The 15,711-nt window shown below is 36.8% G+C and overlaps 1 protein-coding gene across 1 annotated transcript; it reads left to right on the top strand.

Annotated features, from left to right (window-relative positions):
* Window positions 1-3,342: 3,342 nt before the first annotated feature.
* On the top strand, window positions 3,343-4,431 carry LOC141691382 (uncharacterized). Its single transcript, XM_074496125.1, has 2 exons — window positions 3,343-3,903; window positions 4,036-4,431. The coding sequence occupies exons 1-2, from the start codon at window positions 3,343-3,345 to the stop codon at window positions 4,429-4,431; spliced, it is 957 nt and encodes a 318-aa protein (XP_074352226.1).
* Window positions 4,432-15,711: the final 11,280 nt, after the last annotated feature.

Here is a 15,711-nt window from a genome sequence, read left to right as displayed (position 1 = left end):
AGAAGGCACATGAAGGACGCGAATATGACCAAGATCAACCTTTTCTCGTACAAAGTGTATATTCATCTCCGCGTGTTTAGTACGTTGATGTTGCACAGGACTATGAGACATATAAACTGCACTAATATTATCACAGTAAACCACTGCGGCCCTTCGGAAAGGACAATGAAGTTTAAGGAGTAAGTTATGTAACCAGCATATCTCAGCAACGACATTTGCAACCCCGGAATATCCTGCTTCTGCATTAGAGCGAGAGAAAGTGGGTTGTTTCTCGGATGACCAGGATACTAAATTGTCCCCAAGAAAAATAAAGTAACTCGAGGTAGAGCGTCGGGTATCAAGGCACCCGCTCCACTCTGCATCCGTGTAATATATCAGACCAGATGCCAGATTAGATGTAAAATGCATTCCGTAATCAGTTGTACCTTTCACGCATCGGAGAATACTTCGCAGTGCATGAAAATGTTGTTCTCGTGGATCATGCATAAACAAACAGACTTGTTGCACAACATAAGAAATGTCTGGTCTGGTGAAGGTGAAATATTAAAGAGCACCTGCAAGTAGAGCTGGCCAAACGGTCGGTCCGTACGGGTCGGGCCGAATTATAGGCGGTTCGGTTCATGGCGCAGTGTAATCGTGGATGGCCCGTTAATGATGGCGGTCCGCGCCGGGTCGAGCCGGTTAACTGGGAGAAGAACACGTGAACGGCACGCAAATACTACGAATATAACGGTTCGGCGAATACGGAACGAATAATTCGCGAATACTGAATTCGTACATACTGGTAATGGAAATGTGGAATGGTCGGCAACTGGAGAGCAAGTGGCAAGATTTTTTATAATTTAATTTCATGTAATGATTACAGTCACAGATTTACATACTACTATTAGACTACTACTACTACTCTACTGACTACTAGATTACAGATTGAACAAATAACTACTATAATTAACGAATTATTCGCGAATAATTTGCCGGTTCACATGTTACAATTCACTGACGAATTAGCCGGTTCAGGCCGGTTCGGTTCCGGGCCGGTGCGATTTCTGAAAATTATATTCGTGCTCGGTTCGTTAAGATATACGGTTCGAGTCGAATAATTATTCGTTCATTTACGAGCCGAATTAGACGAATTTTTACGAGTCGAATAGCGAACGAACTGAGCCAAACCGCTCGTTTGGCCGGCTCTACCTGCAAGTTGACGGTAAAGCGTAGGTTCCTTTATTGGAGGACCACAAGAAGCACTAAGTTTAGATTTTGTGTCAGCTGGAGTGAGGGATGATTTGCAGGAAGACATATCAGGTCGAGCAATAATTTCTTGTGCATATTGTTATTTGAGATAAGAACATACCACTAGAGGTTCTGATTACTGATATGCCAAGAAAATATGACAAGGGGCCCAAATCAGTGATTGCAAACTCTGTTCGAAGTAGTGAAATGAATCGTTCTTTAAGTTTATCCGAAAAAATATAAGAACTATATCATCCACATACAATAATAGGTCTGTCATATCAGTGCCTTGACGATATATAAACAATGAAGAATCACTCTTGCTGTTTACAAAGCCAAGTGTAAGAATGTAATTTACAAAACGTTTATACCAAGCTCGCGGAGCTTGTTTAAGTCTATACAACGCTTTTCGAAGAATACAAACATAATCAGGATGCTCAGAATCAATTAGACCACTTTCAAAAAACAACAAGACTGAGAACGGTTCGAATTGTGGCAGGCTTTACTACGGATTAAATGTCCCATCATAGTCCACCCCAATCTCTTGATTTTTTTCCATTCACAACCCAATGAGCCTTATGTCTTTCAAAAGCTCCATCTGATTTCTTTTTATGGAGAAAAATACACATATTACGGATACCATTAGCATCCTTAGGCCGAGGCACCAAATTCCAAATATGATTCTTAATCATGGCATTATACTCATCAAACATAGCATTCTTCCAGTTTGTATCCTTAAGAGCATATCTATGGGAACGAGGCAGGAGGAGTATTGATGATTTTGAAGTAGTGGTGATAAATATTTAGAATTAGGTTTAAATTTCCACTTTTTTCAAGTGTGCAGTGAGTATGATAAAGGTGCTGCCATATTTTGTGTCTGAGTAGAGATGCGAGGTTGGATACAAATGTGGGTACTGCTAGGCTCGGGTTTTTTCAGTTATGGTGGGTGAAATAGAAAGTTCATTGTTAGATGATGCAATATGAGGTGACATAGTTATTGATGAGGGTGGAGATTGAGAATGATTCTGTGAGCTAGAAGAAAGAGAGATATTTGGACTTGAAGGTGGACTTGAATGTGGAGCAGGAACCGTCGTTGCCTTGACCAACAGAGGAGATGAATCCTCATTTGTCAAAATGTTATAGTCAGTTGTTTGAGGAGTGTACTGACTAGAGAAAGGGAAAACACTCTCTTTAAAAGTCACATGACGTGATATTATGACCTTTTTGGTTTGCAAGTCGAAACAGCTATAGCCGAGATGAGAAGAAGCATACCCTAAAAATATGCAAAGAGTGGATCGAAGACTTAAGCTTATGTGGTGCTGTTTCCGACAGATTTGGGTAACACAAGCAACCAAACGTGCGCAAACGGTTATAGCTAGGAATTTTATTAAAGAGGACCTGCATGTGCATGGAGTAGGGCCAAGTATTCGGTCGATTCGGTCAGAAATCAAACCAAACCAAATTAACCGAAAACTGAAATAATTTTTTTTTTCTAACCGCACCAAAAACTGAACCAAATTATTTCATTTAATTCATTTCGGTTTCTGAATACCGAAATATTTAAAAATTTTGTTAAAATAATTTAAAATGGAAAAAAAATTAAAATGTTAAAATAAAAAAAAATGCAAATTGGATTCACGGCAATTAAGTTTTAAATTATAAACTAAAACATGGAGTCATGACTGTTAGCAATATATGTGCTAGTCTGGTTCATCAAGGTGATATTGCCACCTGTCAATTTAATATTAATCATCAAGTCGTACAGAGGAGTACATAATCAAGTAGCAAAGAAGAAATAAGGTCCATGTGTATAGTTTAGCTGTCATATGGCTGTCACATTCTGTTAGAGAGTTAGTTAGATCAAAATATCAATATATAGGCCTTAAACATAGTTTGTATGGGATTCAGGAGAATAATGTTCTCAATATACTTTCTTTTCTTTCTCTTGTTCATCTTCTTCATTCTATAACTCTGCATTCTGTACTTTTGACATGGTATCAGAGCCTTGCTCGATCTTTCCGCATCGTTTATCTCTGTTCTAGACTATCATTTTCATTTCGTCATTCTTCAGATTGTTTGTGATTGCTATTCAAGCCTTCTGCCCGTACAAGAATGGCGACTCAAGCATCATATTCAAGTACTGTTGCTGGTACAGCTCCTGCTACAATCATTGATGTTAATCATCCTTTCTTCTTATCTTCATCTGATAATCCAGGCATGAGCCTCACAACTATCGTTCTTACGGAACAAAATTACTCTCAATGGAGTCGCTCTATGGAGATTGCGCTTTCGTCGAAGATGAAGATCGGTTTTGTTGACGGATCTATTTCAAGGCCTGCATCTAATTCACGACTTCTGAGTCATTGGAATCGTTGCAATCATATGGTAATCTCTTGGTTGCTTAATTCTGTTTCATCTGATATTCGCAATAGTATAGTCTACATAAACACTGCCTTCTCAATTTGGACTGAATTAGCCATTCGTTATGCTCAAAGTAATCTCCCTAAGTTGTTTAATCTGAGGAAGGAGATTACACAACTTTCTCAAGGTACGATGAGTATCACAACCCACTATACAAGATATAAAACCTTGATTGATGAATTGGAAAGCCTTACATCTAGACCTAAATGTGATTGTCTCAAGTGTACTTGTGAAATTAACAATAAGCTGAATGTATATGACCTGAATATTCAACTAATACAATTTCTGATGGGATTGAGTGATATTTTTACAACTATTCGAGGTTAGATCTTGCTCATGACTCCTATACCTACTCTTAGTCAGTGTTATGCCATGTTGCTTTAGGATGAAAATCAGAGAGATGTTCAAGGTATGACTGGTATAAATCCTAGTAATGTTGCTTTGAATGTTCGAAGTGATGTATCAGGTCATTTTGGTACTAAAGGAGTCACAAATCCTCAGAATTCTGGTGGTTTTATGAAGAAAAATGCATCAGACTCTCCTATAATTTGTGAATTTTGTCAGATGCACGGTCATACTAAGGATAAGTGTTTTTGTGTTGTCGGATATCCATCATGGCGTCGATTGTTTGGAAAACCGAAACCCAAGCCTCGTTTATCTGCTCCTCAGAGATCTACAGCTGCACAGGTAGCTATGCATTCCATTGAATCTACTGGCTCACTCAATACTAACAGTCAAGATGTTTCAGGATCTCCTTCTCATGGTCTATCTGATAGTTAGTTTAATCATCTGGTTCACTTGTTGCAAAACACCATGAAGTCTTCAAGTTTTGAGACACCAGCATCGCCTTGGCCGTCTGCAAATACTGTGCATTTGGCAGGTACTCTTTTCTCAAACTCTGTGTCTGTTACAGAGAGTCATTGGATAATTGACTCGGGCACGACTGATCATATAACTCCTCATTTAGATATTCTGATTGATTCTATTCCCTGTCATGCCTTGTTACATCTTCCTAATGGAAATACCACCAAGGTTACTCATGTTGGTAATGTTCACTTAAGTTCTGGAATTGTTCTGCATCAAGTGTTATGTGTACCTGGTTTTACACATAATTTATTATCCATCTCTAAATTGCTTCAAGGCACTAACATTAAGGTTGTTTTCTCTGATGTGTCATGTTCTCTTCAGGACCATACCTGGAAGAAGGAATTAGAGATTGGTAGATTCAAAGATGGCTTATATGTTTTCAGCTCTTCTCTGATGTCTTCTTCAAATGCTTTACCATCTATTTCTTTGTGTAATAGTATAACTACTGTTTCTTGTATATCTGGCATGCCAGATTAGGCCATGTGCCTGTTTCCATTTTAAAGCAACTGTCTATTAAATGTACTTCAGATTTTAGTGACTGTGATTCTTGTCACTTTGCTAAACAAACTGCTTTACCTTATCCTGCAAGTGATACTATTTCTACTGAGTTGTTTGCTTTAATACATGTTGACTTATGGGGCCCTTATGCTAGGACCACCACTGATAAATATAATCAATTTTTAACTATTCTTGAAGATAAGTCAAGAACAACTTGGGTGTTTTTATTGTCCAATAAGTCTCAAGTTCCATCTATCATCAAGCAATTTTCGCAGTATGTTCGAAATCAGTTTAAGACAACTGTTAAAGTTTTACGATTGGACAATGGCACTGAGTTCTTGAACAAAGAGTTGGCTTCTCTCTTAGCCAGTTTAGGTGTTTTACATCAAACCAGTTGTGTCTATACGCCACAACAGAATGGCCGTGTTGAACGAAAGGATCGTCATCTTTTAAACACTGATCGAGCCTTGCGTTTATATGCTCACTTGCCTCTTCATTTTTGGGGCGATTATTTGCTCACCGTAACCTACCTTATTAATCTCTTACCAATAACTGTTCTACATGGTAAAACACCATATCATATACTGTTTGATCAGGCTCCAGAATACTCTCATTTGCGTGTCTTTGGATCGCTTTGCTATGCCTCTGTGGCTCCTAAGAATACTGATAAATTTGGTCCTCGTGCGATAAAATGTGTCATGTTGGGTTACCCATATGGTCAAAAAGGGTATCGAGTGCTGGATTTGGACACTAAGAAGGTGTTTGTTTCCAGAAATGTTCAATTTGTGGAACATGTTCTTCCTTTTAAAGATATCAAGGTAACTGTTCCTTCCCAATTATTTGTTTGTTCACCTAGTGTTTGTGATGATCCTTTACACACTTCTGGTCCAATTACTACAATCCATGTTCCTGTTTCTGAACCAATATATTATGTTCCTCATGAGTCCTTTATACCTACTGAACCTATTGAGGAGCCTATGGTTGAGGTTTCTGTACCTCCTGTACCTGTCTCTCGTCCTGTGAGACACCGGTCTATTCCTTATAAGTATTCTGACTACACTGGCTTACCTACTCAGTTTGTCTCTCAAGCTCATAACTATTTCATGTCTTCTGCTAGTCCTTTTACACCTGACTATACCCATTTCTTAGCAAATATTTCTAAAATATCTGAGCCTGCTACTTACAAACAAGCAGCTGTTCATTCAGTGTGGTGTACAACAATGACTACTGAATTGGCTACTCTAGAGGCCAATGATACGTGGGATGTAGTTCCTCTGCCTGCAAATCAAAAGCTGGTTGGATGCAAATGGATTTACAAGGTCAAGTATCTTCCTTCAGGTGAGGTTGAACGTTACAAGGCACGCCTTGTGGCAAAAGGTTTTACTCAAATAGAAGGGGTTGATTACTTTAAGACTTTCGCCCCGGTTGCCAAAATGACGTATCTTCGTACCTTACTTTCAGTAGCTGCTGCTAAACATTGGGTTATTGATCATCTAGATGTTACAAACGCGTTTTTGCATGGTGATTTGGAAGATGAGGTATACATGGTTCTTCCTCCGGGTTACATTCCTTCTTTAGAAATTCAGGCTAAATACCCTGGTCAGACATTGGTCTATAAGCTCAAGAAGTCATTGTACGGGCTGAAACAAGCTCCACGCCAATGGTTTCTCAAACTTTATGCTGCTTTGCTGAGTTTTGGTTTCAAACAATCTGTGAGTGATCATTCTTTATTCACGTATACTACCGAGTCTTCCATTGTTACTTTATTAATATATGTCGATGATATGGTTTTGGCTGGGAACAATGTGGACCTGATGACTCGTGTTAAGCAGTTTCTTAGCTCTCACTTTAAAATCAAGGATTTGGGCACATTGAAATATTTTCTTGGTATGGAATTAGCTCGCTCCTCTTCTGGCATTTATTTAAACCAATGCAAGTATACCTTAGATCTTCTCACTGATGTTGGTTTGACCTCGTGTTCTGCTTCTGTTGTTCTTATAGAACAAAATCATCAATTGCTTAGTTCTGATGAGTCTCCTGCTCTTTCTGATGTCTCTTTATATCGACGTCTCGTTGGCAGACTTATCTATCTCACTATTTCTCGGCCTGACATCGCTTATGTTGTGCATGTCTTGGCTCAATTCATGGCTGCTCCGAAATCCAGTCATTTACATGCTGCTTTCAAACTCTTAAAGTACATCAAAGGCACTTGTGGTCAAGGTTTACTCCTGTCTTCCACCTCTAATTTGTGTTTCACTGCCTATTGTGATGCTGATTGGGGGATTTGCAAGATTACTCGTCGTTCTGTTACTGGCTTCTGTATTACTCTTGGTGACTCGTTGATTTCCTGGAAGAGTAAGAAACAGCCGACTGTTTCACATTCCTCCTCTGAGGCTGAGTACCGTTCTATGGCTGATATCACCTGTGAAATTGTTTGGTTAAGATCTCTATTAGCTGATTTGTTTGTTCCTCAACAGTCCTCTACCAAGCTCTTTAGTGATAATGTTTCTGCCATATATATTGCTGCCAATCCTGTCTATTATGAACGTACCAAACATATCGAAATTGACTGTCATTTGGTGCGTGAGAAGCTTCAAAAGGGTGTTATTTCCACTGCCTATGTGTCTACTAATGAACAACCTCCTGATCTTTTTACAAAAGCTTTGGGAGCTACTCAGTTACAGTTTCTTTTGGGCAAGTTAGGAGTTACAAATATGTTTTCCACTCCTTACTTGAGGGGGGATGTTAGCAATATATGTGCAAGTCTGGTTCATCAATGTGATATTGCCACCTGTCAATTTAGTATTAATCATCAAGTCGTACAGAGGAGTACAGAATCAAGTAGCAAAGAAGAAATAAGGTCCAGGTGTATAGCTTACCTGTCATATGGCTGTCACATTCTGTTAGAGAGTTAGTTAGATCAAAATATCAATATATAGGCCTTAAGCATAGTTTGTATGGGATTCAGGAGAATAATGTTCTCAATACACTTTCTTTCTTTTCTTTCTCTTGTTCATCTTCTTCATTCTATAACTCTGCAATCTGTAATTTTGACAATGACTTATGTGTTTAGACTTCACCAGTTCAGTTAGACAAATCCAACACTAAAATAAAAGTTAAGTAGCAGTAAATTAGACTTCAGTGGAACGAATCAAATGGGGGGATTTGGAATCCATTGAACTAAGCTTTTATAAGTCGTGAATGGCTAAAATTAGGTAATTAGGTCATAGTCATTCTAGTCAACAGTGTTTTTTTTGTTTATATTTTTTATATTATATTATATATGTAAAAAAAATAATTCAAAAATGTATATGATTTCGGTTAAACCAAATTAGTTTTAGATAAACCGAACCGAACCAATATTATTTCGGTTAAAATCGAAAAACCGAATTAATTGAAATTTTTGTAAAAATTTAAACTAAATAAAACCAAAATTATACGGTTCGGTTCGGTTTTTCGGTTTCGGTTCGGTTTTGCTCACCCCTACATATGAGTGATATTGTTTAATAGGACAATGGGACGAATGTTAAGGAGATAAACAACCATATAAAGCTTTTACCCAGAAAGTTGGTGGGAGTGATGCTCGAAAGAAAAGGGAACGTATAATATTATTTATCGGTCTTTCTAATGTGTGCCCAAGGGCATACATTAGTCACTAACTCTAATAAAAATGGGCTCTTTTTATTGGTGGAATTGATGTAAATGTAGGGGGCCATTAACATTTATTATTCAACCACCAATAAGAAGAGCCCATTTCTATGGGAGTTAGTGACTATTGTGTGCCCTTGAGCACACCATAGAAAATCCCATTATTTATTGTATGTGTAATATGCTCAACCTTTCTGTTTTGAGTAAAAGTCTGTGGACAAGAGTGACGATAGATTATGTCATTTTAATTTGAGAAATTGGTAATACTTTTATTATCATACTCTCTATCATTGTCACATTGCAAAGCCTTTATACCAACTCCAAATTGAGTTTTCACGTAAGAGTGAAAAATGGAGAAAGTAGGAAATGCATTTGACTTATCTTTTAAAGGGAAAGCCCATAAATAATGAGAATAATCATCTAGAAATAACTCATAATAACAGGATTCGAAATGACTAAAAACAAGAAAATTAGAATTATTTCAAATGGCTGCATAGTTCGAGAAAGAGATACAGAGAAAGGCAATTTGCAATATTTTCCCAATTGACAAGCATGACAAATGGTGGAGTTATTCTCCTTATTACACTCAATACAATTATTTGTCCTAGGAAATCTTAAAATAGATTCTCCGGGATATCCCAAATGATTATGCCATGTAGAAGGAGTAATGACAAGAGAGGATGATGGTAGACTGGAAGATGGAGAATTTGAGGCTAGCGGATAAAGATCACCAACATTAGTGCACCTCGTCAATATTTCCCCCATTAGAAGATCCTTCACAGAGAAACCAAAAGGGTCAAATTCAATAGAAACTTGATTATCTTTAGTAAATTGACGAACATAAATCAAATTTTTAACGATATTGGGTGCATGAAGAATATTTTTAAGAGTAAGAGAATGGTGTATGTTAGGAAAATTGGATGTGCCTGATCCTATAACAAGAATTTTAGTACCCATCGCCGACCAATATACTTGAATTGAAATTATGCCAAATTACAATATAGGGAAGACTACCTGGATTATTCATAACATGAAAAGATGCTCCAGTGTCCATATACCAATTGTCATCCGGCTGTTGAAGTGATATTGTGTTCAAAAAATGTCGGAAGATCAATTGGTTGGTATCCATAGTGAGAAATGCTTTTGTATGTTTCTGCTGATTTGAACATAGAGTAGGTCCAGGAAGACCCTGGTTTTGAGTTGAAGGTACCCCACGTCATTGTGCAGGCTGTGTGGGATTTGGAAAAGGTGGGTATGCCCACTGTGGCATCTATGGGCCTGTCCAATTACCATAAAGTCATTGCTGATGTTGGTTTGCCCGACCAGCTCCATTCCCACGTGCACCACCGCCGCAGTTTCCCCTTTTTCTCGGTTAAAACGGCCACCACCACGTCCCCAATGTCCACCTCTTTGATACTGACGTTCTTGCTGATTGTTTGACATTATAGCCTTCCCCAAGTGTAACAAGGACTGTGGGTGAAGAGCCCGAATTTCCCTTCTTATTTTTCTAAGAATTGTATGATCCAACTCAAGCATGGAGCATGCCTTGTCAAAGGATGGCAAGATGACTGATTGCTGAATGATGGTTGCAATCATTGCATACTCTTCGGTGAGGTGAGCCACTAGTTGTAAAACTAAGCGTTCTTATGAAACAGGATGATCAATAGCTGCGAGTTTGATTGATATTATTTTCAGGGCTTGGCAGTATTCATCAAGAGAGGAGAAATCTTCAAAATAAGTTGCACCAAACTGATTTTCAAGGTGCACAACACGAGTGCCCTTATTGTCTTGAAAAAGGTTACGTAAGTGTTTCAAAGCCACCTTAGATATAACCTTTTTATCAAGGATTTTGTACAGAAGCTCAGTAGATATGGTTCCGTAAAGCCATTGAAGAAAAATTGCATCGAGGTGATCCCATAAATCATCATCAATGTCCTTTGGCTTCTTAACTTCAGAATCAATATGATTGAAAACATTATATGCCTTTGCAGTATTATGAAAGAGCGTATCTCAGGGAAAGTATTGCACCTTATTCACATCAAGAGTTAGACGAATAAGGTTACGAATGTTTGTAATATTCAAAGTAGGATGAAACACATTGGATATAGTCTGCTCCTGAGTGTTGTCCATTGAGATGAAAGGAAAGAAGAAAAACAGAAAGGAGAAAGTAGAGGATGGAGTTGTAGTTGTATAAGACAGAAAGTAGAAGGTAGAGGAATGATTGTGGTGGCTGGGGTTTGTCCTATACTTTATATTATCTCATAGGTATAAATACACAAAGGTGATTACAATATGATACATTTTAAGGATTAAATAAGCATGACAAAAAGAGCAAGAGCAGCTCAAGAAAGTTTTATAGATTTGGAAATAATAATTAAAAACTGCTAAATTAGAAGATAATGTCCCAGACCTTTATATCAGTACAAAGACTGTGCCAATTTCTAACAAACTACTATCCTAAAATTACTAATTTATCCCTATATTGATAAACACTCCATGTGATCCAGAATAGCAAGGGAGGAATGTTGGAAAAAGGCAGGGACCACAGGATCATACACATGTGCTAGAATGCCTTGAAATGTATGTGATACCTCACTTTATTTGTGCAAAATAATAAGACGAAATGGAATGACAGTTGCTCTTTTATTTGGTGCATCATTACTCCCCTTGCACGTCAGTGGGAACAAAAGTGCAAAGCTTGCTCAGAAGGTAGTTGTGTTGTTTAACTGTCAAAGGCTTGGTCAAGATGTATACCAGCCGCGCATAGGAAAGAACATGCGGAGTTATACTGGAGCCTAACTTGATCTTGTCATGAATGAAGTGATAATCTACTTCTAGGTGCTTAGTGCGCTCGTGAAGCACTAGATTAGCAGTAATGGATAGAGCAATTAGATTGTCTCACTTTAAAACAATACGTGGTAGCTGATACAGATCAAGATCCTTGAGAAGAGTGGAGACCCGTGTTATTTCACACGCTGTGAGAGCCATGTAACAATATTTTTTTCGGCGATTGAACGAGCCACAATTGACTGATTTTTATATTTCCAGGAAATTGGAGAGGCTCCCAAAAGAATACAAAACCCAGATGTGGATTTTCTGGAGGCTGCACAGCTTGCCCAATCACTGTCACAATAGGCAGTGACCTGAGCAGTAGAGGAAGATGCTAATAAAATTCCATGATTAGGATTGCATGCAAGGTATCTCAAAAAACGTCTAGCAGCCTGCATATGGACTGATGTGGATGACTACATGTATTGAGCAATAACATGAACTGAAAAGGTGATATATGATCTTGTAGTGGTTAAGTTGATGAGCCTTTCCAACAATCTTGGATATTATTGAGAATTCTCAAGAGGAGTGCTTTTCTCAGGTGTCAGTTTCAAGTGCAAATCTAGAGGCAGTTTCAGAGGTGCAGCATTGAGTATATTGTAATCAATGAGAAGGTCTGTAGTATACTTTCATTGTGAGACAAAAAAAACCAAACTCAGATCTGCTTATCTCTAATCCCAGGAAGTAAGTCACATATCCTAAATCTATTATATAAAATACTTGAGATAGCATAGCTTTGAGAGAGTTTATAGAGCTATCGCAGTTTCTATAAAAGAGCAAGTCATCGACATAAATTAACACAAGAGTAATTGTAGTGACTGAGAATTTCGCGACGTTATTAAGTGAATAAAGTGTACTTTTGTGTTGTAATTATGAATTTATATGAATAAATAAAAGGTTAATTAATTTTGTGGTTAATTGTCGTTGTTGTATAATAGTAACTGGGAGTGTAAATTAACTCGTTCCAATTTGATGAGTCAGCTAAGGGATTAGCTGTGTCGTCGGGGTCGGGCCGTCAAGTTGAACGAAACCCGTATTAAAAGGGATGAAAATATTTAAAAGTATGAATGAGAAATATATGTGATGATCCTATGTGTTTACATACTATTTGATGTGTGCATGTTTAAATTCAAGATCGATTTTATTTTTAAATGTTTTTAAAAAGGATTATGTCGTTGTTGTATAATAGTAACTGGGAGCGTAAAGTAACTCGTTCCAATTTGATGAGTCAGCTAAGGGATTAAGCTGTGTCGTCGGGCCGTCAAGTTGAACGAAACCCGTGTTAAAAGGGATGCAAATATTTAAAATTGTAGATGTGAAATATATGTGATGATCATATGCGTTTACATACTATTTGATGTGTGCATGTTTAAATTCGAGATCGGTTTTATTTTTAAATGTTTTTAAAAGGGATTTTAGGATTTTATTGATCTTAAAATATTTTTATAAAATTATAAAAATGTAATTAAGGTGTGAAATTTGCGTTATTTCTTTTAAAATAGTCCAAGGGACTTCTTAAAAAATATAAATGGGAATTATGTGGTAGTCTAGATATTTTTAAAATAATTTTTATGGAGTTAAATTCTATTATTTGGATTTATTTGCAAAATCCATAACAAATTATCTATTCGCTCAAAAATGTATTTAAAAATACTAGTGAAAAGCTAATTTTATATTCTTTATTTCATAAACAAGAATTGTTTCATTTTCAAATTTTGTAAGATAATTATATTTTATTATAATTGGTTAATGCATTAGAGAATTAGAAATGAAAAAAGAAAATTCAGATTTTTATTTGCAAATTACTCAATTGCCCTTCTTGAAAATTATAAAATCACTCCACTCCCTTCTTTTTCCTCCTTCCCCACCGATTCTCTCTTCTCTCTCTTTCGGCTTTTTTCTCTCTCGATACAAACATTCTCCCTCTCTTGTTTCATTCAAAAATCCTCCATTAAACTCAATCTTCACCCAAGATTTGAGTTCCTTATACTCTATTTATGCATAAAGATGCTTGCATGTGTGTGTTGTGTGTGTGTTTCGGTGTGTTGCTCGGGTTTCATCGAGAACCACTCGGTTCTTGGCTTTGATTTCATTTTTGAGTTCGATTCTTTGCAAGTAAATGATAATCGTGATATGCATGCTAGTTATTTTGGGTAATCGTTGAAATCGGGGGTTTTTTGATTGGATACCCTCGAATGAGGGCACCACCGAGAAGACACCTCCACCGGTGATGAACTCCAGTGAACCGGTGGTGAGCTATGATGCTTGACTGAGCTCTATTAATTCAAAAAGAATCATTTCGAGTGTTGCATGTTGTAGTTTTTGAGAAACCCGAATGTTGCTCTTGAATTTAAAAAAGATTAAGTTGAATTATTTATTGTAAATGGTTTATTTGATAATTGTTCATAGAATTGTTGCTAATTGTGGTATTAATTCGGTTGCATGTTTGATTTGGCTAATTGTTAAGCTAAATGTTTTATGTATGTCAAGTTTTTATGATTGGATGTTTAAGTTTATAAAGGGTTAAATAGTTAAATTGCATAAAGTGAGATTTAGAGTAATGTATTTGGTATGCTAGAATAAGACTGATTTTGATTTCGAGTTTTATAAAGGATTTTGATTCGAAAATTTGATAATGAGGTTCGGTTTTTGAAGAAAATGACTCGAATGAGTGGTTTTTGGGTTTGAACTATAGTTTATATTTGATTTTGAACTTGCATGATGATTATTGATAAGTGATATATGATTTACAAAGTTGCATGTAAGATTAAGTGGATGCATGTTGAGTGATTAGGAAATTACTTGATGTATTATGTGGTTTGGTTCGAATTTTGGGATTAAAAAGAAAGGAATGAGTTGTTTTGTTGTCGACTTATACGAATCGCGTTTGTTTGCTAAAGTATAGAGTTTTGATTATAAAGGTATAGTATACTATGTGATATGTGAGAGTATTTGTGATTATACTTAAGTATACTTTGGGTGTTATCGCGATATGGGGTAATCGTTAGACATTCTGAGAAACGTCGAGTGTTGAGTACATTGATAATTAGGGGTTCTGTTTTGGATTGTAGATTTGAATAGCGGAGGCATTCAGGCTAGTAAAGGAAAGGCTATCTTAGGCGGCAGTAGCTCAATACCCGTTAAGCAGGAAAGCGACTTAAGACAAGTAACTCTGCCTTCTCTTGTGAAATTGATACTAGAAAGGAAATTATTGATGCCAAGATAAAGTAGTTACTCTTTATTGCAATTTTGATATACCTGTATTGATTTTAAGAAACCCTAGCATTGTTTCTTGTGATAACTTGATATCAACCCCTGTTCGGACTTTTTATAGTAACCCTGTTAATTCATATCTTGATTATTCTATTATCCCCTGTTTGTTATCTTGAAATCTCGTAACCCTAAGAGAACCTTTATAATCTTCCTTACATAATATTTTGATTAGCCTAGATTCTTCGATAACCTTGAACCCTGTCATGTGTTGATCTTTGAAACTCCTCTAACTTGGAATCAGTACACCCTGTTTGCCATTTGATCAAGTTCCCTAGTATTGATTCCTGTTTACGTTTGGTTCGTTCACTTTCCTTGAAATCTTAAATTGAACTTAAGAATGATTTTCGACTTGAATGAGTCCTAATGATTTCACATTCTTGGTAATGTTAAAATGAATTTAGTCAACTCTTTTCCTACTTCCAATACAAAGATTTTTCAAATGAATTCCTAAAGGATTGGATAGAGATGTAAGAGGCTAGTGGGACTAGTCCAGTCACGTAAGAGGCTAGCGCGGCTAGTCCAATATAAGGTTGGAATAATGCCATAGGTACTATAACGACCGGATGGAGGTCGGTACGGGCAGATCACCCGTATTATATTTAAAATATAGATATTCCAATCAAGGGTTCCTTTATATTCTAAAAAGGAGAAAATGTTCTTCTTTGAGCAGTTTACTCCTTTTTCTTTAAAAAGATAATTAAATGAAATGAAACAACTTGAGTCTTCGTTTTGGTTGTAATGTTGTGAACCCTGTCACTTTACGATAATGATACGTTCCAAAGTTTGATTGGTTGTTTCCTTCTGTTGAGAAACTCTTTAAAGTCCTGCTAATGATTTGTGATGAATGTCGGCTTTTACCCTATCCTGAGCCTTGATTATTGAAAGCCCAAACCTTGCTTCATAACCTTTACATATTCAAAGATAGAGATCTGCCACCTAGAGATT

This window comes from Apium graveolens, chromosome 10 (genome assembly GCF_009905375.1).
Source record: "Apium graveolens cultivar Ventura chromosome 10, ASM990537v1, whole genome shotgun sequence".
Lineage (NCBI taxonomy): Eukaryota > Viridiplantae > Streptophyta > Magnoliopsida > Apiales > Apiaceae > Apium > Apium graveolens.
Note: the sequence above shows the minus strand (reverse complement) of the source record. Positions and strands in the feature narration are given on the sequence as shown.